The 26,618-nt window shown below is 42.4% G+C and overlaps 7 protein-coding genes across 9 annotated transcripts in view; 2 read left to right on the top strand and 5 right to left on the bottom strand.

The window, feature by feature from the left end:
* LOC113204048 (cell division cycle 5-like protein) overlaps positions 1 to 1,566 on the bottom strand; it is an 11,219-nt gene extending 9,653 nt beyond the window's left edge. Inside the window, exons 1-6 of the mRNA XM_026419047.2 lie at positions 1,423 to 1,566; positions 1,073 to 1,317; positions 719 to 984; positions 503 to 630; positions 308 to 423; positions 8 to 220 (exon numbers count right to left, since the gene is read on the bottom strand). Coding sequence (XP_026274832.1) covers positions 8 to 220; positions 308 to 423; positions 503 to 630; positions 719 to 984; positions 1,073 to 1,117 — 768 coding nt within the window. The 5' untranslated portion in view covers positions 1,118 to 1,317; positions 1,423 to 1,566. The remainder of the gene's footprint in view (positions 1 to 7; positions 221 to 307; positions 424 to 502; positions 631 to 718; positions 985 to 1,072; positions 1,318 to 1,422) is intronic.
* On the top strand, positions 1,525 to 2,909 carry LOC113204050 (CDGSH iron-sulfur domain-containing protein 2 homolog). The gene is made up of 4 exons (XM_026419049.2): positions 1,525 to 1,819; positions 2,064 to 2,161; positions 2,242 to 2,352; positions 2,441 to 2,909. The coding sequence occupies exons 1-4, from the start codon at positions 1,723 to 1,725 to the stop codon at positions 2,525 to 2,527; spliced, it is 393 nt and encodes a 130-aa protein (XP_026274834.1). The 5' UTR covers positions 1,525 to 1,722; the 3' UTR covers positions 2,528 to 2,909.
* Positions 2,888 to 6,017, bottom strand: LOC113204049 (integumentary mucin C.1-like). Its single transcript, XM_026419048.2, has 4 exons — positions 5,804 to 6,017; positions 5,179 to 5,611; positions 4,188 to 4,263; positions 2,888 to 3,356 (listed from the first exon to the last, which is right to left on the bottom strand). Exons 1-4 carry the CDS (start codon positions 5,898 to 5,900, stop codon positions 3,351 to 3,353), a joined length of 612 nt encoding a protein of 203 aa, XP_026274833.1. The 5' UTR covers positions 5,901 to 6,017; the 3' UTR covers positions 2,888 to 3,350.
* Positions 6,018 to 6,234: 217 nt separating this feature from the next.
* Positions 6,235 to 14,197, bottom strand: LOC113204084 (WD repeat-containing protein 11). Of its 3 annotated transcripts, none has more exons than XM_052276192.1 (24): positions 13,847 to 14,197; positions 13,545 to 13,756; positions 13,358 to 13,469; positions 13,148 to 13,274; positions 12,892 to 13,065; positions 12,585 to 12,810; positions 12,332 to 12,500; positions 12,129 to 12,261; positions 11,794 to 11,925; positions 11,549 to 11,703; positions 11,193 to 11,425; positions 10,936 to 11,118; positions 10,717 to 10,825; positions 10,382 to 10,484; positions 10,129 to 10,319; positions 9,815 to 10,036; positions 9,554 to 9,722; positions 9,297 to 9,464; positions 9,022 to 9,208; positions 8,787 to 8,937; positions 8,523 to 8,689; positions 8,277 to 8,374; positions 8,027 to 8,196; positions 6,235 to 7,943 (listed from the first exon to the last, which is right to left on the bottom strand). In XM_052276192.1, exons 2-24 carry the CDS (start codon positions 13,643 to 13,645, stop codon positions 7,629 to 7,631), a joined length of 3,795 nt encoding a protein of 1,264 aa, XP_052132152.1. In that variant the 5' UTR covers positions 13,646 to 13,756; positions 13,847 to 14,197; the 3' UTR covers positions 6,235 to 7,628. The 3 variants fall into 3 exon arrangements, with proteins under 3 accessions (XP_052132152.1, XP_052132159.1, XP_026274871.1); XM_052276199.1 differs by having other exon boundaries at positions 13,545 to 13,782; XM_026419086.2 differs by having other exon boundaries at positions 10,129 to 10,304; positions 13,847 to 14,194.
* A 102-nt stretch (positions 14,198 to 14,299) lies between these two features.
* Positions 14,300 to 15,856, top strand: LOC113204086 (RNA-binding protein 8A). The gene is made up of 5 exons (XM_026419089.2): positions 14,300 to 14,513; positions 14,932 to 15,072; positions 15,210 to 15,346; positions 15,442 to 15,566; positions 15,641 to 15,856. Exons 1-5 carry the CDS (start codon positions 14,453 to 14,455, stop codon positions 15,669 to 15,671), a joined length of 495 nt encoding a protein of 164 aa, XP_026274874.1. The 5' UTR covers positions 14,300 to 14,452; the 3' UTR covers positions 15,672 to 15,856.
* Positions 15,844 to 23,927, bottom strand: LOC113204085 (UPF0047 protein YjbQ). The gene is made up of 5 exons (XM_026419088.2): positions 23,543 to 23,927; positions 23,048 to 23,102; positions 22,789 to 22,828; positions 21,777 to 21,818; positions 15,844 to 21,679 (listed from the first exon to the last, which is right to left on the bottom strand). Exons 1-5 carry the CDS (start codon positions 23,700 to 23,702, stop codon positions 21,461 to 21,463), a joined length of 516 nt encoding a protein of 171 aa, XP_026274873.1. The 5' UTR covers positions 23,703 to 23,927; the 3' UTR covers positions 15,844 to 21,460.
* A 679-nt stretch (positions 23,928 to 24,606) lies between these two features.
* Positions 24,607 to 26,618, bottom strand: part of LOC113204076 (uncharacterized) — a 20,231-nt gene continuing 18,219 nt past the window's right edge. The window contains exons 4-8 of the mRNA XM_052276224.1: positions 26,353 to 26,481; positions 26,125 to 26,277; positions 25,855 to 26,026; positions 25,481 to 25,773; positions 24,607 to 25,228 (exon numbers count right to left, since the gene is read on the bottom strand). Of these exons, the coding sequence (XP_052132184.1) occupies positions 24,848 to 25,228; positions 25,481 to 25,773; positions 25,855 to 26,026; positions 26,125 to 26,277; positions 26,353 to 26,481 (1,128 nt within the window). The 3' untranslated portion in view covers positions 24,607 to 24,847. The remainder of the gene's footprint in view (positions 25,229 to 25,480; positions 25,774 to 25,854; positions 26,027 to 26,124; positions 26,278 to 26,352; positions 26,482 to 26,618) is intronic.

A 26,618-nucleotide genomic window follows, 5' to 3' on the forward strand; every position in this document is an offset into this window, starting at 1 on the left:
AAGTTACCTCTTCTTTCTCAGATCGCAGGTCACCATCCAAATGTTGTTGTCTGAGACGGCCAAAATTAGGTGCCATGGGATCAACAACTTCTTCAGAGGTGTCATAGAAACCCTGTGCTGGTTTCTTTTCAAATGGAATTTCACGATTGTAATCAACACCACGCTTTTTGCGATGCCTTGGTGCCAATTTTATTCCAGCAGCTCGAAGCTCACGCCGTTTCTGTTACCATACAAATAGTACAAAATTTTACATTTCTGACATATTGTAAGCACAGGTTGGGAGGAAAGCAAATGATCAAACATGTACCTGCAATGCAGCGAGTCTCCTTGCTTCTTCTAACTGCTTTTCACGGGCCTTGCGCTTTGCTTTTTTGCCCTGTGTGTTGGCAAGACGAGCTCTTGCCTCAGAAAGCATTTCCAGTTCTAAAGTGAAAGAAATCAAACTATAATGAATGAATCAAATCAGAAGGTGGTCCCGTGTCAAATTTAAGTTGATACTAACCATCTTCATCCATATCCTTTGGATCAGGACGAGCTGGCTTGGTTTCAGGATTTGGATCAATTTCCCCTGGCTTGAGCTTTCGAGGATCTTCAGTTTCGTCCCCATCTTCTTTCTTTTGTGCCTGATCTCTGTTAAAACACATACAATGATATGAACAGTGTAATAGTAGTAAGAGGGAGTGAGACAAGGAAGTTTCATGCAATTGAGGAAACTTACAGAAGGTATTCGTATCTTTCCAAGCACTGGGCAGCTGTTCGGCCAATAATTGGGGCAATTGTTCTCCACTGAGTTGGCATCAACTTTGCCAGGTGGAGTAACTTTTCATCTTCTTCTCTGCTCCATTCAGTCTTTTTAATACTAGGGTCCAACCACTCAAACCAACGGGCCTTACACTGTTTTGCTGACTTTCTATGAAGTAAGGAAGCTATACGAGACCATTGATTTTTGCCATATTTCATAACAGCTGCTTTAAGAATTTCATCCTGGGACAAACAAAACAAATCGAGGTTTAAATTGTTCAGAATTAAAGAAACTAGATTTAACCAAAAATGCAGACATAACCCTATTTACCTCCGTATTCCTCCATACTCCTCCTTTGATCATGATTCGCGGCATGGTGAAAAAAGTTGTGGATTTTCTTCAACGGTACTAAAATTAATTTGACCCAAATCAAAGGCGTCTCTAATTCAGCACAAATACTCAAACCGGCAGAGTTTTCGGTTGCTCAACGCACAAACAACACCGCAACTTGACCCCCGACTTCTCCAGCAGAATTGTATTTACCGTCATTCATCTGTTTACGACAAGTTTGCCACCTGCAATTAAGGAAAACATGGTGATCTTAAAACAAACGAGGAAAAGTCAAGTTAAAAATGCGTGTCGCAGTCTTTTATAATAGCCTTCCTAAACTTTTTAACTACCTCAAACACTTCGAAACACGCGTCGGGAAAGCACGCAGATGAGCCTTCTGTTACCGTGTTGTTGGCAACAGACGAAGTTCTGAAATCGAGCAGCTTCAGCTTCTCGGCTGCTGCTGCTGGAGACAGTGGTTGTGTGAAAGTGAGTGGTCAAAGAAGAAGCACTTTTCCGTCCGAGCACGCCGGTGGCACCCCGACTTCTCTGCAGAGTTTGAGTGAAGCAGGGCGTTTCCTCCTCATCTTCAGGTCTTCGTGTCCTGTCGGCACTTCAGACTCGATCGTCATCGTACCATAGTCATCACAATGGAGGTCATGTCGAACCTGGTCACTCAGAACATCCCCAACTACCTCTCCAGCCTCCCCGTGCCCAAGTCCATCGGGGGCTGGTTCAAACTTGGATGTAAGTAGAAATTGGCAGTTCTGTTGTGTAGACGATCAGGTCCCCCGTGCGTGTCGAGATTGCGGAGGTCGCTAACCCAAGTGACCTTACAAGCTAGGCCTGGCTCTTGATGTTTAGGGTACCAGCTGACTGGCAAAATTTTGTTATGAATGCATGTCAATTGCAAACTGATAGGTGCTTGTACGAAGTGTCTTGTAATATGTTTTAGATTAGTACCAGTTGAATAATCCTAATTCTGTTACAGTCCGTGATTGGGCATCCCTGGTGCCGCTGGGTGCTGTCATTGGTGGATTAACATACATGTCATACCTTGCATTTTGCCCATGTGGACGTGTTTGTAAGGTGTGTATTTGCATATGTGACATTCATTCATTAACAGTTTGTATTCTAAGTCTTGTATGATCATAAATTTTTCTGTATAGATTCACCTCAATGAAAAGATTGAGAAAAGCAACCCTAAAGTTGTCCACTCCGTGGATGTAGAAGATCTAGGCGAGACCTCAGCATTCTGTCGCTGCTGGAAGAGCAAATCCGTAAGTGGACCAAATTAGTCAGACAATTACTTCTCATCTATCTAAATTATAGGCTAATTGTTTCTCTTTTTATTGAACTTTTTAACAGTTCCCTAAATGTGATGGTTCTCACAATGAGCACAATGAAACTACTGGTGACAATGTTGGTCCTCTCGTCGTGAAGAAAAAGAAGTAAGAAAACAATAGCTGCTTTTTAGTGCCAAACTAGGTCTTTTTTGAACCGGTTGATAAAGTGATGGATATACTCTTACTTGAAATTTTAGGAAGGTCCCTCTCTCAATGTGATTGCATTTTTGAAGTATATTTCTTTTAGATTTGTTTATTACATGCTCGTGTAATTGATCTCATCAGTTCTCAACAGCCTAGAGAGATAGATAAATTCCCACATAACAGTTTTTACGATTCCTTGTTTTTAGCGCTGTGCGTTACTACATGGCATTGAATGCTCTTATTATTTACGTTGTCTCATAATTCAACTTCCGCTAAATGATGAAAGGGATGTTACAAGCTGAGCTCTTCATGATGCGCTGGACAATAAATGTTACTGTTGGATTTTATTTCTCTCTTTGTTCGTTTTCCAACTCTCCTCTCTCTCTCGTCTCTCCCTGTGTCTCACAAGTAGAGTACAAGTTTCTTATTTTCGCACTGGACGCGGAGGCCCCCGCGGTATTGCCTCCTCGCCTCAAGTGAGTGTTCGGGTATATCACAGTCCTGTTGGGGTCCCCCTCCTGGACGGCAGGCCGACCCGCCCGACACCCCGCCGCACGGGGCTGCCTGGCTGCGGGCGCCGGGCCGGGCGGCCGGGGGGCTCAAAAGCCGGGCTGGGCGCTGCGGGAGGGATTCCCCCTCTGCTGAAGCAGCTTCCCTTCGCTTGCGCGTACGCGGGTCTCTCCGTTGATCTGCGGTAGGTGCGGACCTTGCAGCGGGGGACGCTGAATGCTGCCGCGTCCTCAGGCAGTGTGTAGTGGCGGCAGAAGCAGCAGCTCGGGCGCTGCAGCTCACAACTATCAAACAGAAGGAATGCGTCATTCATACGAGCGGCTGTTTGCGCTCACGTACGGCTATTGAGCAATCTTTCAAAAAAAAAGTATAAAAAACACAGGTGAAAAATGAGCGCGCGAGCTGTTTGAGGAGTGGGGGATAAATATTCCTCACTGCTCCTCTAAGTGAACGCGTGTGCAAGGCGCAATATGGGAGCGCGCCGACGACAACGAGACAGAAGAAAGGACCTCGGGCATGATTCACGTCGCCCCAGTGCCAGCAGCATAGCGACGGCGACCAATCAAAACCACATCAATTTCACGAAACCGCTGATCGAAGTTGGGTCAAATCAAAGGGGTCAAATCAAAGGGGTCAAATCTCGCAATTACCACTGCTTTGCTTTTTCTTGAATTTAAAGGGAATATTTTTTGGCACGTTGGCCATCATCGGTCATTAGACTGTTGGGCGTCGTCGACCAGTTTCTTGGTCGACATTTTTTATGGGCCCCCTGTAACTTTTGCGCGCGTCAGCTTACGCGGAGGGGGGGGGGGGGGGGATTCGATCCCGTTGGAGGTCCAGCTCATCCGGCTTCAGCAGCAGCAGCTGACGTCTGCGGAAGGAAGCGATGAGGTGGACGGCGGTGTCCGGGTGGTTTAATTACATATTCGTGTTTCACTCGTTTATCTGAAACTTCGGCATGTTCCCGACACGACGCCATCGCCGTTCCGTCGTGCGGCGACACGGGAGTGAGCAGAGCGTGTACACTGACGTCAGTGGGAGCTCCAATTCCAATAACAACACTCTCGGTTTGAGCCCCCCGCCCCCATCTCCCTCCGCCCTTCTCTCGCTCTTACCTGGAAGTTGCCGAGATCTCGCTCGTGATCAAACTGCTCCTCGTTGATGAGAATTTCCCGATTGCCATAACGCCTCCTGCAAAACGACGGTCCAAGAAAGGGGAAAAAAGGTTAAAATGTAACCAAATAGTAGACGTGTATTTTGATCGTCTCGTTTGGTGGTTGGGTGGGCCGGTTGCCTACTCGCTCGGGAGGCCGTAAGGCAGCGCGGTGAATGGCAGTCTAATAAGGCGTGGGTGGTGGATGAGCAAGTCCTTAGTTAACAAGAGGGGGGGTACAAGTTGGGCTCCTCTCTCCTACTCTTCCTCTCGCACACCAAGCTCCAACGGGACACACTACCAAAAGTTCACGCGTGTGCGGTATCCATAGGGATCACCTTAGAAAATACGTCCGTCATTCGCCGTTACGAAACGCGGTCTCAAAGTTCTCAGCGTGCGCGCGCGCGCCTCTGCGCGAGAGCTCCCCGTAGCGCCTGAGGGGTAGGCAACACCGCGCCTGCGATGCACGCGTGTGCTGCGGGGTGGCCTACCCCAAGTCTCGCAGGCGCCGAGCCCCGGCCGTAAAAAATTTGCAGAAATGAAAACGGACGTACTTTCTGGGAAAATCCACCAGGTCGATGGTGAACCCACGCTCGGTCCAATCTTAGGACTGGCGGGCCGCGTGCACTCGGCTGCACTCCCCTGACGGATGGGAGACCCAAAATGTGAGGGTTCCATATGACGGCGGGCCCCACGCGGTTCCGCTCGGGCTCGGGGGCGTGACTTCTCACAGAGTGAGAGTGTAGTCTGGAATTTGGGGCTGGCGACGACGTGCCGGCGGAGCAGCCCTAGGGCGGGGCGGGGCGAGGCGAGGCCATCCGGACCAATTCATAGATATTACAGAATTGGGCCGTTAGCGCGGCGCGGCGGGGCCGCTCCGGGCCGGGCCGGCATTCCAGCGGCTACCGGGGAGCAGCGGGCCGCGCTACTACACTGGCCAGGCGTATACTCACTCCAAGACCCGCCTCCACACCATGAGCCCCAGGTAGCCGAGCAGCGCGAGCGACACGAACACCCCGACCAGGACGGCGGCCGACTTGGTGGGCTCGACGAACGGCCGGAGGGTGGCGCCCGAGGCGGAGGACGCCGGCGTCGTCCTGGCCGGCTTTGCCTTGGAAGGGGTCGTCGTCGTCCCGTTCACCGCTGCCGTCGTCGGCGTGCTGATGGTGGCGGCGGCGGCGGCGGACGCGTTACCGGCGGCGAGCGTCGCGGAGACGACGGTGACGTTGGACGACGGCGTGCTGCTGCTGCTGCTCCCGGCGGAGGCCGCCGCCGTGACCGCCGCCGTCGTGGCGTTGGCCTGGACGCGCAGCTGCCCGATGGTCGGGCCGGTGGGGAAGTGGTACGGCGGCAGCTCCTCCTCGTCGTGGAGCCCGTGGCCACCACCTGCGGGCCACCACAAGAAGAGTCTGCTGCAGCCGCACCGCCAGGCACTGCTGCGCGGCCGTTCAGGTGGAACGTCAAAATGATGTAAACATGACCCGTCCGACGCACTCCAGTCACATTATATTGCCACCATTCTGACGTTCCTCCCGCGTCGCCCCCGGCCGCGGCCGGGCCTGGGGCGGGCGTACTCACTGCAGGCGGCCAGCAGCAGCATCAGCAGCAGGGGCAGCGTCATGGCGGTGCGGAGCGGGTGCAGCAGGCCGAGCGTGGCGAGCGTGCACTGCGCCATGCTGCGTGGCGCTCAGGTATCGCCAGATTAGATACGACTGGTCGACTCGCGGTCGCGGTGCCGTGTTCGCGCCCGCGGGGCCTCTCTGTGCAGACTGCGGCGGGCGCGGGTGCGGGCGCGGTGGTGGCGGGCCCCGCGGCCGACCCGACCGGGCCCGGCCGGGCCGGGCGGCGGAGAGAGAGAGAGGGAGAGGAAGAGAGAGGAGGAGCGACTACTGACCACTGAGCAGCAGGGGTCTGCTTGGGCTAGGGTCGGCAGGTACGGCTCAAGGCGCCCGTCAAAATTATCATGGTTGAAAACATGACGCGTTGTTGTTTAAATGGCCACAAATATGTTGTTTTTTTTTTCAAATCCATGTTTATTTATATTGGAGTCAGTTTTATTTAATAGATGACCAGTGCGTCATTCTTAAGAGTCGCATAAGAACACACATGTAAAGGGCTTCCCAAGCTGACTAATAATCATATCTGTTAAGGTCAAAAGTGGGAATAACAAAATGCAAGATGCCCTCAAGGTGTTCAGGGAATGTGCAGAGCTCTATTAAAGGAAATGTTACAATTAATTCATATATTGCAATAAAATAATGAAAGCAAAAATGAAGGAACAAAGTTCAGGGGACCAATATTTCTAGCTATTAGCAATAAAAGTAAACTTTTTAACAGGCGCAAGGAGCAGAAATTTTGATTTAAAGCTATTTTACAATAGTTGTAAAAGATAGTAACTGTGATTCTCTTTAAAGGCGCAAAACTACCAGACAAAATACATTTCAGTTTTCCTCCTCATAGAGGAAACACAGTATATTGCTTAAAAACCATAAAAAATCAAATAAAAAGGAAACTTTAAAATCTACCCATTATCAATCCTAAATTCTCAATATCAGCATGAAAAACAAAACATATCAACAGACATAACTATTAATAGCATTAACTTCAAAATAACAATATCACAAGTGATAGTAAACATATATCAGGAATGTCTTACAATAAACTTAGTTTTCTAGTGACTTACTCCAGTCCTCTTTCAGTGCTATCTCTTAATTATAAGTACAGCGCTATAATATTTCCCTACCTAAATTGACTGTTCAACTGATCACAGGTCACTGATTAGTACAAATTCAAATCTCTTTAAATTTAAGACGATTTCTCTTAAAAAAAAAAAACTATAACAAAAAAGCAGCTCTGTGACATGCAAGATGGCCTGTCACAACACAGTGCAAACCAGTACAAACAAATGTGAAAGAATTATACAGCTGGTACATGTCAAAGAATCCCACTATGTCTAAAAGACTGATTGGCTCGAATAGTCACACTATTATGTACCTCATTCAATACTGTACAAAAAGATGGTAAATATCACAAATTATAAAAATATATTATTGGATCTGTGTTTATAAATGTATATTCATACATTTACTGTAAGTTTACAACCAAAACTTCATGCACTCTGTACATATAGAAAAGCTAACTGCAATCTGCAGCAATTGAATTTTAGCATGTACTGTATGTAACAGTGAAACCATCACTGTTACAAATCCTGTGTTCCTCACTGTCTCATTTCTTGTTGATCATCCCGTAGTAATAAAGTTACCAACACAAAATGAGAATTCTGAGCCCCTTATTGATTCCTTTCTTTTTTTTAATCTGTCAAACAAAATCGAGGAGCCAGTGAAGTTCACAGGGAAGTGAATCACTCAAACCAGAGAGGATTCACTTCTATTAAAAACCTATGCTATATAACCTCTTCTGCAAGAATCTCAAATTCACGTCGTAGCTCATTTCCACTTTCCCCAAGGCGCTTACAAAGTAACAAAGCAGCATGATGATTTCCAGCATCAAATAAACACCTTGCAAAGTCAAGCTCTACTGCAGTCAAAAGAGTAGTTTGAGGAGATGCTGGTTCCATATATTTCCTTTGTGGGAGTAGACCAAATTCACGACATGCCTGAAGGAACAGTCCTGCATGTTTGTGTAAGCGAAAACCTCCTAAAGCTTCAAGAAGTCGTTCAAAACTGCCCATGGACAGAATCACCAGTATGGCTTCATTCTGTGAAAACAAAAATAATGCATGGTAATGTCACTTTACAAACCTCATCATCGAATGTTACAAAACAGTAAGTACCAACATACCCTGTGACCTGTGGCGAAGAGATGATCAGCATATTTTCTCATAACTTCATGCATTTCTGAAGACGGTAACACAGCTTTGGCCAGCCATACAGCAGAGTCCCATAAGTTGTAAGAGAGAAGGTAGCGGCAAGCATCTAGACCTTTACCAATCAGGCAAAGTAATTGAACACCTGGCAAAGAAGAAAACAAAGTCATTACTAATACTGAAGAACACGTTTGTGCAACACTGAATAATAATGTGGTTCATCACCTTCCCATATGTTTCCATTTGCAATTAGGTTTGTTGCTACAAGCTTGATAGTGCTCTGCGCAGCACCTGTAGACTGTATGGTGGCCACAAGGCAAGCTCTTAAAAAGAATGAACAAAAAAAAATTGAATGAATCATTTGAAATTCAGATTCCTTCTACTCTTGACTTGATTATGATTTTCATTCATGTAATGAAGTAAGCACCAGTACAGTAGTAGTAGTAGAAGTAAATAATGAATAATTCTTACTTAATTGCATCTGTGTAATAATTAGGATTCTCAAGTTCCGTTTCGAGTAAGAGCTGAACAGCACGATCTGTCTCCCCAAGAAGTATAAGTTCTTGAATAACTTTTTTGGTGTGTTCCTCATCACCTCTCTTGCTTTCATATGACACAACACGATCCATTTGCTGTCGCTGAAATTAATATCAAAAGGTTTATAAAAGAGAAAATGAATAGGGATTACTGATTTTAAGCGTATTGGTATTAACAGAAATTCAAATACATTTGTACCTTATAGGAGTATGAATCACATAAATAATCATAATGAGAATCTAAAGGTAAAATGTTTAATCGAATTTTGGGGTTCTGAGAACTAGTTGAGGATGGTGATTCCATTGCTAAATTAGTAAAGTCACAAAGTGAAAAGTCTGACTCGCTCAACCTGAAACAAAGCAGTAACAATACATCACACTAATTACATGATACCCAGTACAGAGAAAAGATGCAATATTATTAAGTTTCAAACCTTTGTTTTTGGTCTGCCTGAGCCACTCGTAAGTAGTACAGGGCAATAGTCCAAAAATCAACATCAAACTGTTCACCAAAAAGCTTTGCTACAAGGAGACTTCGTTCTGCTACACCCATAGTTGCATCTTGCATCGAAAGAAGAGAAAGTGCAGGTTGATCCATCTGTCTAAGTTGATCACCAATCACTACAACAAACACACACACACACACATGTAATTCCATTTCTTATATTTTAAAATGGGGAAAAAAGATAAAATAATCTTATGAGTGTACCTCTTAGTTCAGGCTCTGTAAAACCATCTTCAGATGTCAAATACTCCCAAGCTTTTGGGGCAGTACTCATGTTAGCCTCTTCATCCTTTTCCCAATATCGGGTAGCAAGAATAATTTCTAGATTTCTGCGCACGTTCTTTGGAAGGAGGGCTACACAGTAAATTCGATCTAGAAGCAGCAGAAATTATAGTTGTAATTAAGTTTTGTCTATGGTACACGATCAAATAATACATATATAGAATAAAATCAAAACTGACCCTGAAATTCATAGTCATTTATTGAAGACGAACTTTCTTTGAAGTTCGAATCCATGATTCGAATGCATCCATCTTGACTCAAAAGGAGAGGGCAATCTTCACTAGCCCAGTCTATATCAAGCACAGTCACCATATCTTTGGGGCATTTCAATTCAACCCGCTTAAAGCTCTGTAAGACCAGGAAAGAGGTAGTAATGAGTCAGCATCTTTATAAAAATGGTTAACAAAAGAGAAGGATGGATTAACAAGAATACAACTAACTTCACCCAAATGTAAAAGGAGTACACCATCATTATAAAGAACAAGGAGTTTCATATTTCCTTCGCCTGGTGCAAAATGCATTTTTTTTATAGCACCACCACTTGTTGGAATAACTGTATGCTTCCTTGCTTTTAAATAATAGAAATGGAGGTTACCCTCAGTATCTCCCTGAGCAATTAGTTCACCCTTGTGGGCTAAACATGAAATGGGAGCTTTTCCAGCCTATTGAAAAATAAATTGTGAAATTTTCAATAATGATTACAACAGAGTGATAATTATAAGTAAAAACAAAGTTAGATTCATAATATTGATACCTCTTGGATAATTTTTGCACTGTCTTTTGCTACATTCCCTTCAACGACATAATAATAAAAATTACATTCTGTATCAGCAAGAGCAAATTGCTCACTAATAACATCAGTTTGTTTGCCTTCCTCAGTATCAACTTCTACTGCAACATTTGTAGTAGAGCCAAAAGCCTGAACTTCCTCTGTATGAAAGAGATCTTTAAAAATTAATAGTGAAACAGGCAATAAGTATTCTCTTGAAACGAAAAGATTTGTTTACCTGGGGTTGTAGGCGAAGAGACTACACTGGCTCTTCTACTCTCCTTATCAGCTGATGAAGATTTCTTTCTTGATCCTCTCTTGTTATATGGACTCATCCATTCCTGAAATGTTTTCAAAGCCCCATAGTATCAATAATTGTCTGAAAGCCTCTGATACAGTGAAACCCAGTATTAGTGTTTGTTTTTTTTTTTTTCCTGTAAACATACTGATTCCCAAATTTTGATTTTCTATACAAATGAATCTGTTTATGGTGTTTTCTGACAAGGTATACTAAAACCACGTTTGACTGTATTTCAAATTGTATAAATGATGAAATACTCAGAAATTACTCACCAATGCAGAAACTCCTGGAAATTTCTTAGTAAGTGTCCACAGCAAATTAAGATTTTGCATGTCCCATACTTCAACTGTAGCATCTTTCTGTGCTACAGCAAAATAAGACCTGCAAGAAACAATTTTTAAGAAAGGTCTTTAATCTATTGCATACTAGAACTTGCCAACTACAGATTACTGAAGATTTTTAAAAAAATCTGCCATTGGAGTGTGAGTTACCTCAGTGGAGAGACACGAACAATTTCAACAGCTGCTTCATCACCACGATCTTGGCGCACTTGTTGAATATATCCAGTCATGATGTTTGTGAGGCGTAATTCATTTCGCACTAAATTACTACTAGGGCTAGAATTAGGGTAGCTCCATGTCAAAATAGAGTGCTGGTTGACCCACTCAATACCCCTGATGACAGAAATGTAAGCGTCAGTCTAAAGTACACATAATGTGACTGTTACTGTGGTAAATAAACGACATACCTGATAGGGTATGAACTAATGGCAACTTCCTTTTCAATAGTTCCAGTTGCAACATTGACTATTTGAACAAGTCCATTGGAGGTGCCGACAGCAAGGAGTGGTCCTTGAAGGGAGTGATTCTTCCCATTTTTTCCAGACAATGTTGAGTGGCTCATTCTCACCGCAGTTAGGGGGCTGGTGATCGAATGTAACAGACCCATCAGTAGAAGGCGAACTGGACCAACTACTGCATCCTTTTTGGGAAAGAAAAAAAACATTTGAGATGTAATATGCATTTTTAACCACTAATGTAAAGGGAAAGGCCATAGAGGTAGGGAGGAGAAGAAGAAATAAAGAAAGATAATCATAGTTCTTACGCTATTAAGTGGAGGCACAAGGTCCGCCAGAGTTTCTTTTGGCCAGCTGGGATGCAGCCCTGACGAATTGAGGAGCAAATTGGCATACCACGCAGCGCCCACATTAGAAGTTTGAAGTTCAAGAAAGACTATCTTTCCAGTGTTAATAAATAAAGCTGAAAATTTTAAGGAAAAGGAAATATACAAGACTTTTAATATATAAGATTTCCATTCAAAAATTAAAAATATAAATGCTCATATCTTACCTACTCGTTTCTCACACTTACGACTGAGAGCAATACCAATAATCTTAGATCCTTTGGTCTGCCTAATTATTTCACTTTGGCACTTTTGCTCATAAGTAACATCTAGAAAATCTCCACCAATCGCCATGTCAGCTAAAATAAAAATCCACAAATTATTAGATGTGGCAGAAAGCACTCCAGAAGAACCACCAGACTCGGTTGTACAAAAAGCCCCTCACATGCATCAAAACTTAGTAATATAGATGTATCTTAAAACAAAAAATTTTAGTGGCACATAAATTATATAAAAAGTTACAGTAAAGAAGTCTATGAAGTAAAGATAAATGGGTACTGACCTAAGCTATTTGATGAACCTGGTGCATCAAGAGGTGATCCAAGAAACTGAGGCTGTTGTCTGTGAAATCTTACTGAAACACTACCTGATTCATGCAAGCAGTATAGCACATTCCGTTGTCTGGCAGACACAACCTATAGAAAACAATTATCAAATTAGATGAAGCTTCTATTTCAATCAGTTCAGATTTTAAGTAAAACATACCTGGAGAAGAGGGGAAGTAGAACGTTCAAATGGAATTAGGCTGACTGTCTGGTTTATGTGTAAATCAAGAATGAGAATTTCTGATGAGTATACTAGGAGAAGAAGATTTCTGATGGCTTGGTGATGTATAACTTGTAAACATTCACTGACTTGGACCGATTCTTCAGCTCTGAAAGGAGTATGAGATATACAGATTAACGACAGTAGTTTCATTCCTGTAATGTGATGTGAAGTGATGGTTTCTAAAACATACTTGGGTTTCACTTCACCAACAACCAAATCCCTCATAAGCCTACGAAGGCGATCTCTTGCACCATTCTTTTCTTCCACAGCTCCACCAAACAGGTGGTTTCCAGAATTTGATGGACGCGCGTTGGAACCTTGTTTAGGTGAAGATATGTAAAATTTACGTCCATTGGATGATGGTACTTTTGATGGTGATAAATCCGTTACAAAAAGAATACAGTCCGTACATTGAACTGAAAAAGAAAAAGAACAATTATTAAAAAGAATTAAAATATAAGCCATAAGTAAGTCATGAGAAATAAACAGAGACTTACAGGCAATTTTATTCGCCTCAAAGGGATTTAAATCAAACGCGACTAGGGACTCGGTGTAAGTTTTCTTCCAGATTTTACACCCTGAAAGTGTATCCCACAAAACAATAGAGTAAGGGGGATGAAGAGTGAGCAATAGATGATTGCCCTCATCATATCCTGTAAGCCACGCCATGCCTAGACAGGAAAAAAACAAGCAAGATTCAAGCAAGCTCTAAACAGAACAGAGATTGCACAATTTTTAGATAAGCTGCCTTACTTGTGGCTGAACTTTTACTGTCCTGCAGGCAAAATTTGCTTTTTCCAGATGGAATGTTCCATACGATTATATTACCATTAGTATCAGATGAAACAAGTTTTTTCTGTTGACCAACTCCCCATAAAATCTATTCAAAGTAAAAAAAGTGATCAAAATGAGAAGAACAAAAAGTTATATTTATTGTAAAAGGACAATAGTGAAGGGACTTACCCTATTCACCATATGTTTATGCTTGTCTAGTGACTGTATTGGCTGTACATTTCTTGTATCAACAATTACAACAGTATATTGGCAGCCGTAGGCTAGTAAACCATTTTCTCCCCTAAAAGATACGGTTCAATTAGATTTAAAATGTTTTCTAAGATCCAAACTGGCAACCTTAAGAGAGGCCACTCACCAATCAATAGCTCCCTGGTTATAAGGACTAGCAGGTCCAGTTAAAACTCTAGGAGCCACTAAGGGTTTTGAGGGAAAAGTAGTTGCAGTTTCTTGGTTCATTTTAAGAGCAGAGGGGATCCACCGAGTAAATGTACTTTTGGTGATAATTTGATTTGCTTTCTGAGCAGTTGCAGACAAGTGTCTAGGTTTCTCAAATGAAATATCAATGATCTAATGTACAAAATAAAATACAAACACTATCACAGATTTATAATAAAGTTCAATTGAGCAGATGGTAAATGTACAAGTAGAGCTGCTTACCAGTGCTTGCCAAATATCACAAGTTTCCTGAGAAAGTACACATTATTATAAGAAACATGACAGCACTGAACACTCTGCATGAAGATTCATGTCAAGCTAAATATGTTCAGAAGTGTTCTGCCATTAAATTGAAAAAGTTAGGATAATGCTTGACAAAAACACAACATCAACATCTTATTTTGACAACAAACACCTTAACCTATTGCTTGTCGTCGGCTGTATGACGTCATTCAACGTTGGGGGTGTGTCAGTGACCAAAAAGAGACCAGAACAATCTAGCTAGGAGGAATGAATAAATTAACTGACTCCCATCATTTCTTTCTGTAATTTTCTCCCATTCCGACAGCTTTGGCCAACGCTTTCGGCTCTCTGCCTTTCTTCTCGTGCGAAAGAACCAACCAAAGGAAGAAGAAGTAGTAGATCAAGGTAGAAGTTGAATGTAAAGGAACAGACACAAGCGCACGCGCACTCACAACAAAACGAGCAACGAGCGAGCGAGGTTCAAGAAGTTTAATTGTTGAACTGTTTTGAACTTGTTTTCTTGACTTCTCATAGGGAATTGAGTAATACCTCAGGTTAATTGTTACTTATCCTACGGTCGCGAAGATGGCAGACGTCTTGGACATTGAAAACGCAGAGGAATTTGAAGTAGACGATGAAGGTGATGGTAAGTGAGGAAGTGCTTGTGTTGTGGGTGCCTGTCAGACCGGCCTAGACTAGAGGATGCAAAGATTGTGTTTTCTTCCTGCCCTACAAGGAAACATGTATACGCTGCTTTAATTTAAATCAGACTGTTTTTACTCCCCCTGCATTTTTCTTTTTGCTAGACTTTTGTCGTTCTAATTTTGCCACTCTTTTGAGGTTAAGTTATCTATGTTAAGATGTGCAAACTTTTTAAAGGAACAAACAAGTAAATGACTGAAATGGAAATTCTTTCCTTTCAATGTTCCCATCCCTTTATCATTTTTAACCATGTGTTTTGTCCTTTTTAATCCTCTGCTCAATTACCTGACATTCTCCGGAATAACTATTGCGTCTATGCTCTCCACTTGGTTTGGATACATCAAAAATTTTCTTCATTCCAGAGGGCATTGCCCGCATGAAGGGTAGAGCTCGCAAGCGCAAGGGTCGTGGATTTGGTCCTGAGAATTCTGCGAGGGAAGACATTCGCCATTATGAAACTATGGAAACTGAAGATGACGATGGGGAGCCTGGACCACAAAGATGTGAGTTTCTTTTAACTTTTGCTTGTTTTGAGAATAATTTTTTTTTTTTTTTTTTGTTGACAATAGTCGTAACTGCATTCTAACAGTGCTACTTATAATATAGTACAACATTTACTAATTTTCCTTTTTTCTAATAGCCGTTGAGGGGTGGATTCTATTTGTGACCTCTGTTCATGAGGAAGCTCAAGAAGACGATATTCATGACAAATTCTCTGAGTTTGGAGAAATTAAGAACATTCATTTAAATTTGGATCGTAGAACGGGTTTCTTAAAGGTTATTATCCTGTTTGAATATACTTTGTGCTGCTAGATGAAACATTTTCAGGAATCAATTGAAATTATTAAATTTGTTTCTTCACATTGTGACAGGGATATTGCTTGGTAGAATTTCAAACCTATAAGGAAGCTGCAGCAGCCCGTGAAGCTCTTGATGCCTCAGATTTCCTGGGTCAAAAAATCAATGTTGACTGGTGTTTTGTTAAGGGTCCGAAAAGGTGAGGTTCTCTCAGTAAGTGTGATTTGAAAATTCAAACTTCAAATAAATCTTAATACAATGTTATGGTTACAGGTCCAAGAGCTCTTCACGAAGGCGCCGTTAATTTTTGGGCTATAGTCATAAAACTGTAACCCTTTCCTCAACAGAATTTTTTTACACTTGACCTTTAATTTACCTATTGTATAGGATATTCTTTTTTGATCTGTAAGTTTGCGTGAAGATAATATTTTGTGTTTGATTTTTTTGTGTTAAGAATCAGAAATAAATTACAAATCTTAACAAAGTCAATAGGATTTTATTAACTTGCAAAATCACATAACCCCTTGTAATTTACAATAAGTCAACAAAAGCAACAATTGTTGAAAGCTGAATGTACATGACAAATGGGAAACTGATAATGATATTTTATTAACAGTTTTCTATCAATGTACATAGATGAATATACTCTCGAAAACTGTCACTTAAACTTCACACACTCCATGTATAATGCAGGAAAGGTGCAATTAGAAAAAATAGCTTAGTGGCTTCAACCAAGGGATCCTTTTTTTTCTTACTGTTTTTTTGTCTTTTACCATTTGCATATCCCATGGAGTAAGAGGCAGTGTGGCAGCTCTGGTTCAAAGCAATTCTCAGGCCAAACTAATGTATGATTTTTAAAGAGGATATAACTTTGTAAACTTCCAAATTTCTAAATAATTACAAACTTAAAGTGAGAACTACTGTACTTATAGAAAGACTGCATAGACTGGCACACGTTGTGGGCAAGTAATAGTTGAGCAGGTAATTGTCTTCATAAATGTATCTGAAAATTCACAAAATGGGTTTGTAAATTAAAATCATACATTAGTTGAGCCCTCTCAAGTGCCTCCAGCTCTGCAGGATACTCTAAGTGGGTGACCATCTCATATTCTGTTCTATGAATCAATACTTTCATGAAACCCTATGGTAACGGCCTTGGTATACAGACCATTGAGCCAGCACTAGGAGTGACTTCTGCAAAAATTGAGATTACTCAAAAACAAAGTTTGGCATATCAAGGTTGATACAAGGGTTCCAGTCTGATATTGAAATATTGCAATTAACATTATAACGTAGTTTAGGTTTTTATACATAAACTTTAACATTGTGCTGCTGCTTCCTTTTATTAATCTAGTAGGCAGGAAGAAGAAGAGAAGGAAGTTTGGATGGAATGACTGATGTTCCTCCAAGAGACTAATGGGGAGGAAATAGATTTGGATGGCAGTCTAGAAAGCACAGCATTCCTAGGAAAGGCAATCCTAGCAGCTTAAATTGAATAACTATCTTCACCGGTCCCATTTTTCTTTGGTAAGTCTTAATTTGATGCTTTAATTAAATAACCTTTGTTTTAAATTATTTAAAGTGGAAAACAAACACTGAAAAAAAGTCTCCACAAAATTCAAGCTCTTGGGGTGAATTTCTTACAGAGCACAAGACTTCCCTCACGTCACGCCTGAACAAAGGCTGGCAGGAGATGTCGACTGGTGAGACCAATTATCCACACTCCCCGCTAACAAATAAACGGGATGAATAAATACTGATCGTCTCAATCTGTCTATTTGGTACAACAAAGCATTCCACTAGCTTTCAAGCAAAAGCCAGTGTTACATCTCAACTACTTGGTCTTCTGGGTGGAACTAGTTCATAAATACAGATAAAAAAAATTGAAATGAAAAATGCAAACTACCAAGAATAATCACATAACATAGCATTGAATAATAAGTCCACAAGAGAGGAATGAGGGACTATGATTCACAAGAATGTCGATGCATTGAGTAATGATTTCACACTTGGAAACACATCCACTTATAAATACCAAGAAATTTCTGTTCATGGAACATTTGATTTAACACACATGAGAATTCCTTCCATTGCAATATCTAGAAAATAAAATTACAAAGCACACATAGAAAAAGTGAGTGTTATGGAATAACTAGTGCATCAAAAATGTCACACTTCTTGAGTAACAAGAAAGGAAAATACAGACGTTGCTCACAATTAGTAATATAGCATAAACCTACGAAATCAAATAAAAAATTAAATGGAGTAATCTTTTTTTTTTTTGTTTGACTAACGGTAAGAGTGATAGTTTAGGCCACTCAAAAACAGTTTTTTCTTTTTGCCGGAATAAAAGTTTTAAGAAGGTACTACTTCTCATGAGCATCAAAAGAAGGCACTGGGCCAGTACTCAATGATGCAATTACATCAAAGCTGCAGCAACTATGTGGGTGTTAATTTAAGTTAAATTTTAAATCAACACTTACACTGTACAGTAAAAATGAATCTACGCATTTTGATCTCTTTGGAACCCTAACACATTACAGATAGAGAAGAGCTGGCCATCCACACTAGAAACAATGGAATGTAGGGATCAGTTTCCTCATGAAATGATGTGAGCGATTATAAGTACATGGACAAAGTCACAAGAGAGGTACAACACTGAACCCTCAGTTAGATCTAGTGCAAATTGCACAATTGTCATTTCTACGATGTCCATGTTGTACAACAGATTTTCCCTTGGACTTGCTGAGGGAAATAATCTCAGGAGAAACAACTTTCTAATTACCTATTCATAACAAAGTTGATAATTTGATTTCTACCAGAATTCCAGAATCCTTCGTCACTTTGTCAATCCTTTCATGATCACCCACAGCAAAATGGAGGCAGTGCACTCCAGATTTATATTTTGTACACTGACTCTTTCAAGAAAACATATTTTGCTGGGGCTATGCCCACTTTCTTCTCAAATAAGAAAGTAATGACAATTTTGATATCCAGCCAACTTTTTATGCAGTTCAAAGGAAAAAAAGATGTGCAATATTTGAAAACCTAGATTTTAACTAGCATTGTTACAGCGGGCTGTAACAAGACAATTCAGTCGTTAGAGTTATTTTAACCACTGACTAAACAATTTATGGCTGTCCCAACTCTCAAACAATAGGCCTACTTTCAGGGGGTAACAATTAAAAATGTTATTGGAAATAATAGGATAAATCTTGATAGAAGTGAAAACAAATGGAATGGCTTCACTCAAAGTTTCTTTAAAAAACAAAAAAAAAAAAAACTTGAACTTGATTTGAATTGACTAGAGTCTTATATTTCATTGTTTATCTATAACAGAGGTGCAGCAGCTTTCCATATTTTTAAGAATGGGGTCAATTTTTCATGTGATTGTCAGGTTTACCCTATTTATGAGATGATGCAAGCGCAAAAATAAATACAATTCAAAAGGATTTGCCACCCCCAAAACAAAGAGGCGCAAAGTTGCTGCCATGGAAATTACTAACTGAGAGACTGGGCAGAAATCATAAAACGAGAAAAAAATTCAGTGTGCAACTTACTAACTATGCAATTTACATGTCAAAAAACATAAAAAAATGTACAACAGTTTATACAAAGTGTCTCTCCATTCGTCGCAACAAGATTACCCGTTGTGTGCTATGTATAGCACAGGATGAGCAAATTATACCAATTATTCTTAAAAATGACTTACGAGGGCATTCATACAATGAAACCAACAAGACCTCTACTTAGTATGGAATATCATAAATCCCAAACACCAAACATAATGCCAGTAAGGGTAACAAATGTAACCTGGATTTGAGAGAATGGCAACTTGAACTACTCATAACACTAGAATATAAAGAAAACTATTTGATAATCAGTGGTCTAACACATTGACAGCAGCTCACTACAGCACAATGTTTAAGCCAATGGTTTGCTTTCTATGCCCCAAATACACTGATAACTTAAACTTTTCTGCAAAGAGAACCTGTTTAGAGTTGAAAAATATGTTGATGAGCAAGTGTGTTTTGAAGAGAGACAAAATTCCAATGGTAAAAAGGTTCAAATGCCAAGAACCCCTATGATACACAAAACTTCTTCTAAGATTCATTGCATTGGCTGTTCCAAGATTTTTGCTTCAGGGGAAAAAAACTTAAGGTTATAGGTGGTCTTGTTCTCAGAAGTCAAGAGAAAGCTTGCTTCAAAGTATAAACCTCAAAGTCCTATGCCATCAAGCACTATGAGTAAACATCAAGGTTGCCATTTTCCTCCTCTAATTTTTATTATTGTGTAAGGCCCCATTGTAGATGCCTAACACAAAGAACAAATTTGGAAAAATATGCACAAATCAACATTTGAAGAAGAAACATATCTGATACAATATTTTGAGGGAAAACTTGCAATTCAATCATTCACTCACTCACTTCAAAGATCAAGAAATAACTTACAAAAACCAAAAAAATATACAATAATAATTTGATTTTATCCCCCTATATTTACGCTTAAACCTATAATGAGCCACAATTGGCCATCACACAAATATACTTAAACATACAGAAACAAGATGTTTATGTAGCCATCATACCCCTGAAGAGGTAAAACATATTTGAGACTTCGAGGAATCTATTCTAGCTATGCCACAGCGACTAGATGTCAAAGCAAGCAACACCAGAAAGAAACCACCACATTTGTTACCAGACAAATTGCTTAGTTTCAAAATATTGCTCATTTAAGAGTGGGAATATGAGGATCTGATAGTATATCTCATCCACAGACCAAGGCATTACAATTACCATAAACATTACTGCAGTAGTAGTTATTAGAAATATTTTAATTTGAGGGCATAAAATTATTCAAAGTTCTGAACCAAACACAATTATTACAAAAAAAAAAAAGTCATACAGTATCAGTAAAGCAAAAGAAACCCCCTCCCTCCCCCCAAACAAAAATTGTAGTAAAATCACAGATCCTAACTAGTTATTTTTAAATGCCAAAAGCCACTATAAAACCCCTAAAACCATTTGAAACAAATTAGAATAGATTGTGATTCTTAATTGTTTTGAAATAAACTATCAAAGTAATTCATGAAATAGTAGAAACAAAAGAACATCCAATCATTGCTTGTTTGGTTCAAAACTAGTTAGACCTCAAATTAAAAGTTAAGTATTACATCTTCTAAGTGGAACGGCATGAATGAGAGAACTCTGTTCTTGCAAGCACTTGGCTAACGGTCATAAGTGTGCATTTTAATAAACTGGTCCATGGCAACCCGATTTACAAGACAGACAAGTTTGTGCGCTGCTTTAAAGCAATAAAGGAGCAAGATGTCTCGCTTACCTTTACAGTAATGAACTTAATCACACAGGTCAAAGAGAAATAAGGGTGAAATATTATTGTCTTTGAGACCACACTCAAAATTTACAGGGAGGCCAACACAAGGACTTCGATGCTCACATCCGCTTGCCCCCATCTGCACAGGAGTGCAGCAAAAACAACTTTGTACAAAACAGAGTGAAAAACTTAAGCACAAATATATTCAAATCCAAGTAAGGAGGGAGTAGTGGATTTTGAGCAAAGAAGTGGTGTCAAGGCAATGGAGTGTAATGTCATAAACTTCATCTAGTTCCCTCAGTGAAATGAAAATGCTAAGACGCCAGCAGCCTCATACAAGTAGGTTGTGTGCACCTCCACAATTCCACACAAGCACTGACGTCTCCACACACCCACGACCACCACTCCATAAATTGTTTGACTAGGCACACTTTGTACTAAAACTCTTTGTAAATTTACACTTAAGTGAGATAGATCACAGAGGTGAACACTGACATGACTCTCCTGGAATGAATATACAAAGGTTTCAGCAACACTTATGACTGTTTACACAAGAGCTGCAATACTCAATAAACCCTGACATTAGCGGCAAGTTGGGACTGCAAGTCATTGAACAGCACTCGACACTTATCACAATCAATAAGTGCCAACTATTCACTTCTGAAATATTTTTGATGGATAGTTCCACATGACTGTATTGCAGATTTCAACTCACACATTCACAGTGACAGCCTGAACACAATAATATACATGATAACATTAGCTGCTAGTTGAAGCCATTGGCGAAACAGGACTTAAAGGGCTGCGACTTCGTGAATCACGCAGACAACCATTGATAGTGACCACAACTTTGCGTGAGCCAGCATGGTCACGATGTTCACAGAGCCATATTCCTTGCCATGTCCCCACATTCAGCTTGCCCTCTGATATTGGGATGGATAAAGATGATCCCAGAAAACATGCCTTGACATGGGCAGGCTGAAACAAAAGACAAAGTGTTGATTAAGAGGTGTCACTAACAGTTACTCAGTAACCACTTTAAGGCTAATAATGTCAAGAGAGTAAAATAACACACCATGTCATCAGGTCCTTCACATGAATGTCGGTAAGGCAAACCCTGCAAATAGAAATTAGTAGTGAGAATTAAGTGCATAAAAACTTTTATTGTAAATTAAATAGATTAGGTTCATTCTCAGAAAATTATGATATTATGTTGTTCATTCCTTTCCAATTAGATTGACATGGTTTGTATCAAAGCAGAAGTGAAAAAAAAAAAAAGTTATTGTTAGGCTGAACATCGAAAAATGTAAACTACTCCTGACTGGTTTCATTGCTTCAAAACTCAAGTCAAGCTTAACCATCACTACACTGCACTATGTGGCTAAGATTTTCCTGTGCTAGAATTAGCAATTTGTTAATTAAAAATTCAGAATTATTTTGTTCAGTGTACAGCAACAGCAGCGTAAGTCCCACTATCCAGTCAATTCCAAAGTAGTAATTATGGACTGGACGGGAATTTAACTTCACATTTTGATAAGACAAGCCAATTAATAGGCAACATATCTTTAGAATAATAATATAATAGGAAAGGAAAATCTTGAAGTTACAAATTTAATGGTCAAATAGATACTTGCTCCAATTTACATACATTTCTATACTTGTCTAGAACTGATATATACATTTTTTCAAACCTACTCAGCAATATAATGACACTCAAAAGTTTCAAAGATAACTCACTAAACATTTCAAATCAAAAGATTCAACCAAAAGAACTTCTGGCATTAAAACTAAACCATGATAAGAACACATAGCACCTTGGAGCATGCGTAAAATGTTTACATATATTTACAATGAAATATACAAAGATGGGATTTTGAGTGAGGATAAAACTGAAGAAAAAAAAAACACCCAAAAGAAAATTAACCAATATGAAGACATTCTTTTAGCTGTCATGTTATTTAACCATTAAATTTTATTAACCATCAAGCTAATGCTCAAAAGAAAAGAATGATAATCTTGTGTTTGAAGCAAATTCCCTCTGCCGAGGACAAAATTGTAAGAAAAAGAAAAAGATAAAAAGCTCTCACCTCAGGCACTATTTTATTCAACATCATTTCCATGTCATCCCTGTAAATATACGTGCAAAGTATTATTATGTGATCCACAGATTTTACAGTACAAGATGTTGATGGGAGTTTTACTACATCCTGCATTGTGAATACTTTCTACAAGATATAATCTAATAAAATAACATTAGGTACCATCATACTGCTACGCTCCTCTGATCAAAGATAATAATTGGAGCAATATAAGAAATTTATAAATGCTATGAAATTTTTTACATACCGAACATCTGGATCCCAGCTTTCATTTAAAGCTAAACTTGCTGATGTGTGCAAGACTGTAAAAAAAAAGATGATCAGAATAAGTTTAGATTGACGAGCAGAAACATACCATGTAAACAATGATAATTATGAATAGAGATTGATAAACTCTAACCAACTGGCACAAAATTACTTATAAAAGAGATAATTGGTCAGCAGAAATGAAAGGGTAAAACAAAATTGAAAGAATTACAACTTCAAAACAACATAGTTCTTATTTTGAGAAAAAGGTAGCTGTCAATTATTTTCATGAGTGAGAAGACAGACCATTATGAACACATTTCGAAACAACCTTTTAAAGTAGAAATTATTCTTTGATGAAAATTACGTCGTCTACCGTGGGCTATGCAACATTGCTTTGCTTTCGAGGTTGTGTCAAAAAAAAAAAAAAAAAAGCATGCGAATCCTTGAAAGAGGAAACATAACCTCTGAACGAATCGTCTTTGAAACAACTTACTTTGGACGTGAAAGAGGCCAACGGAAAACTGTCCGATCTCTGGCATTTGTCGTAAAATTTCCTCCGTTACTAAGTGGACGCCCCTGTGCTGCGGCCTGAGGTTTATTTTCCGTTGGAACCAAGCGGATCCTATCTGGATCCCTCGGTTGGATGAAGCCATATTGTTGGTGAACACAAGTGGTGAGAACACGGCTCGACTGCGGGGGCTCAGCGACACAGCGACATAGTCATGGGCCTCGCTCTTGACGAGTCACTCGCGCGCGGACCGCATGTTCACCCGCTGGCCTTGATACTCCAACTCCTCGGCGAAGCGAAGAGTCGTCCCATTCCGTTGTGGTCAATCCGGGGCGCAACCTCCCTCTCTCCCTCTCTCTAGTCGATAAGCCTACAGAGCTACTCGGGCAGGCCGGCCAACCGGACGAGAGGGGGCGGAAAATGAAAAGCGGAGGGAAAGGGTGGAAAACGATGGAAACGGGGGAAAGATGGAACACGAGAGCGTATGGACGAGGATCCTTTCATGCTTCCTTCCAAGCGAGCGCTTAAGCCCTTAAGCGTCACAACTCGCCCTCTGTCGCTGGCCAGCCTGTGTTCCCGCACACCATTTGAATCGCGAATGCGGGGGAACGATGTCACCCATTCCTTGAGAAGCCCATTCTACAGAGATAACGGGTTGACCCGCTGTCACCGTGAACATGCCCCGAGGTGATGCGAACGCTTTCAAGCGAACGCTTGCGCCGGCCCCTGCACGGGGACTGGCGCTTAGGGGGGCGGGCGGGCTGCCGGCTCCTCACAGCCGCTCGGCGGGCTGGCCTACCCAGCCCGTCGCAGGGGCCGGCCCCGCCTCCCGGCGTTAACGGGGTGTCTCGGAAAACGTTCATTTACCATCACCCTAACTGTCTCGACCATGAATGTGACACTTCTTACACACATGCCTACTGTACCGCTGTAAAGTTACAAAAGAGAGAGGGGAGCAGTAGTGTACTCGGGGCCGTCACCCGTCACCTCCAGGGCGGAGCGGAGGGCAGAAAAGAGAAGATAGGGATTTGATTAATCGTTTCTGTCGGTTTGGTAACTTTACAAATGCATTTAATACTATAAACATATAAATAGATAGTCAACTTCGGCTCTCCCCAAGCATGTAGTCGTCACGTTGAAGTCCTTCACATCATCCATCGACGACCTAATCACTCCAATTTGAGGGTAATCACGACCTATTTGGCGTAACTTGGGGTCCTAAAGTCATCACAATGTCGCCATTTCATCTATATGTACAAAATCTCCACATAGCGGCGTCAAACAAAGCCGTCACCGCAGCGCTTCAGTCGCGGCGTGGACGATGGGCACGATGGGTGAGACGCCGTGCTTGACGGCGGTGACCGCGTCCGGGACCGGGTCCGCGTCGTCCAGAGCGCGAGGCCGGGCGACGAAGTCCAGCGCCAGACGGCCGGCGCAGGCTGGCACGGGGAAGGCCTCCACCGGGCCGGGCCCGACGTCTCCGACGGCGGCGCCACCGTCGCCCGCCGAGGCCGTCGCGTCCCGCCGGAGGTCGGCCGCGTCCACGGAGAGCGAGCGGACGAGCAGCGTCGTCGTGGCCGTGGCGGCCTCGGGGACGTCGGCGGGGAAGACCTGGACGCGCAGCCTCCAGTGACGACAGTCCTCTGCGGAGCCGGCCAGCCAAGCGCGCAGCTGTGGGCACGACAGGGAAGACCATGACCGTGGGTGGGGGAGGGAAACCCGGCGGTTCAATGCCGCCACAAAAATGTTTACTCCAAATTGACACCATGGTAGGGTTGGAAATTTCCAAAATTATCCGGAAAATGACAAAAAAACTTCCAAAGTCTGGGAAATTTTCATTTTTCCCCAAATTCTTTTCGTTTTTACTGGAAATTTTCCTGAAACTTTCCAGGGCTTTCCAACCCTACACCATGGGGTGCTTACGGCGCCGCGGTGCGAGTCGACGAACAGCTCCCGGGGCTGGCCGCCGAGGTCGGGCCGGGGGTCCGGCAGCTGGACGCAGAGGGGCCCGGGCAGGGGCAGGGCGAGGTCGCAGTGCGCGCGGAAGGCGAGGAGCAGCGGCCCGCCGTGGGCGCGGCCGTGCGACACGATCCTGGCGGCGGGCAGGCGCAGTGCGCACTCGCACGACCACGGGCACCGGAACAGCGCCTCGGGCGGCCCGGCCTCGGACAGGCTCTCCAACGAGCTGTGGCACGAGCTGGGCCGCTGCGAGGAGCCTGGGGGGCAGAAAATCGGCCATTTCGACCACTTTTTGCTATTTTTTCGCCCGGTCCGCAGTTTTTCGACCCGAGACTCACCCAGCGGGAGGAAGCCGGCGTCGAGCAGCCCGCTGCCGAGCCGCTGAGTGGCAGGGCTCCTGGAGCCCGGGGGCCCCCGGCCCTGCGGGCTCGGCGAGCGGCTCGGCGGCGACGGGCTGAGCGATCGACCGTCCAGCGGCCGGTTGATCTCCGACGTGGACAGCGACTTGACCTGGATGACACACGGAAAGGTTATTGCGTGTTGCTTTCAGACTGTCCACGACGCACACCCGCTGCGTGGCCGGCGAGGCGCGACCTGTGACCTCATACCTTCAGCTGGGGGCCGAGCTCCGCCGTGATAGACAAGTGCCTGGGGACGGCGGACAGTCGGACGGGCTCGTCGTCCGTGGTCGCCAGGTTGGTCAGCGAGGACGACTTGCCCATCAGCTTGGTGAGGAACTTGTTGGACGGCGTGAAGCTCACCTGGGCGAAGAACACTCGCGCGTCAAGATTCGGTGTGACGTAAAGCACACACGACGTCTACGACTCTCGACGCACCTTGAGCTCGGGGTTCGCGTTCTTCTTCTTGCTGCCGCCCAGCACGAGCAGCTTCTGCCTCAGCTTGGCAGACTGCTCCTCCCTCGGGGACGCGCCCACGTTGAACCCGTCCGTCAGTGCCTCGTAAACCTGTCAGCCGCACGGACAAGAGCTCTGTTGTTAGAGCAGTCCGACTTTTTCGTCACCACCCAGTTTTACAGTTGGAAAATTTTCCGGAAAAAAATTGCTACTTCTCCAGAGAAAACTGCTACTTTTCCAGAAAAAAT

This window comes from Frankliniella occidentalis, unplaced genomic scaffold (assembly GCF_000697945.3).
Source record: "Frankliniella occidentalis isolate FOCC.00 unplaced genomic scaffold, Focc_3.1 Scaffold9, whole genome shotgun sequence".
NCBI classification, from domain to species: Eukaryota; Metazoa; Arthropoda; class Insecta; order Thysanoptera; family Thripidae; genus Frankliniella; species Frankliniella occidentalis.

Excerpts from the sequence above, each read along its gene's own strand:
- LOC113204050 (XM_026419049.2), top strand. The coding sequence starts at position 1,723 with ATGGAGGTCATGTCGAACCTGGTCACTCAGAACATCCCCAACTACCTC. Across the intron at positions 1,820-2,063 it reads GGGCTGGTTCAAACTTGGAT|TCCGTGATTGGGCATCCCTG; the intron begins GTAAGTAGAAAT and ends ATTCTGTTACAG. Across the intron at positions 2,162-2,241 it reads CATGTGGACGTGTTTGTAAG|ATTCACCTCAATGAAAAGAT; the intron begins GTGTGTATTTGC and ends TTTTCTGTATAG.
- LOC113204049 (XM_026419048.2), bottom strand. The coding sequence starts at position 5,900 with ATGGCGCAGTGCACGCTCGCCACGCTCGGCCTGCTGCACCCGCTCCGC. Across the intron at positions 5,612-5,803 it reads GCTGCTGCTGGCCGCCTGCA|GTGGTGGCCACGGGCTCCAC; the intron begins GTGAGTACGCCC and ends GGTGGCCCGCAG. Across the intron at positions 4,264-5,178 it reads GTGTGGAGGCGGGTCTTGGA|GAGGCGTTATGGCAATCGGG; the intron begins GTGAGTATACGC and ends GTCGTTTTGCAG.
- LOC113204084 (XM_052276192.1), bottom strand. The coding sequence starts at position 13,645 with ATGAACCAAGAAACTGCAACTACTTTTCCCTCAAAACCCTTAGTGGCT. Across the intron at positions 13,066-13,147 it reads CAGTAAAAGTTCAGCCACAA|GCATGGCGTGGCTTACAGGA; the intron begins GTAAGGCAGCTT and ends TTTCCTGTCTAG. Across the intron at positions 8,690-8,786 it reads GTGATTCATACTCCTATAAG|CGACAGCAAATGGATCGTGT; the intron begins GTACAAATGTAT and ends TATTAATTTCAG.
- LOC113204086 (XM_026419089.2), top strand. The coding sequence starts at position 14,453 with ATGGCAGACGTCTTGGACATTGAAAACGCAGAGGAATTTGAAGTAGAC. Across the intron at positions 15,073-15,209 it reads GGAGCCTGGACCACAAAGAT|CCGTTGAGGGGTGGATTCTA; the intron begins GTGAGTTTCTTT and ends TTTTTCTAATAG. Across the intron at positions 15,567-15,640 it reads TTTGTTAAGGGTCCGAAAAG|GTCCAAGAGCTCTTCACGAA; the intron begins GTGAGGTTCTCT and ends TTATGGTTACAG.
- LOC113204085 (XM_026419088.2), bottom strand. The coding sequence starts at position 23,702 with ATGGCTTCATCCAACCGAGGGATCCAGATAGGATCCGCTTGGTTCCAA. Across the intron at positions 21,819-22,788 it reads TGAATAAAATAGTGCCTGAG|GGTTTGCCTTACCGACATTC; the intron begins GTGAGAGCTTTT and ends TTCTATTTGCAG. Across the intron at positions 21,680-21,776 it reads GTGAAGGACCTGATGACATG|CCTGCCCATGTCAAGGCATG; the intron begins GTGTGTTATTTT and ends CTTTTGTTTCAG.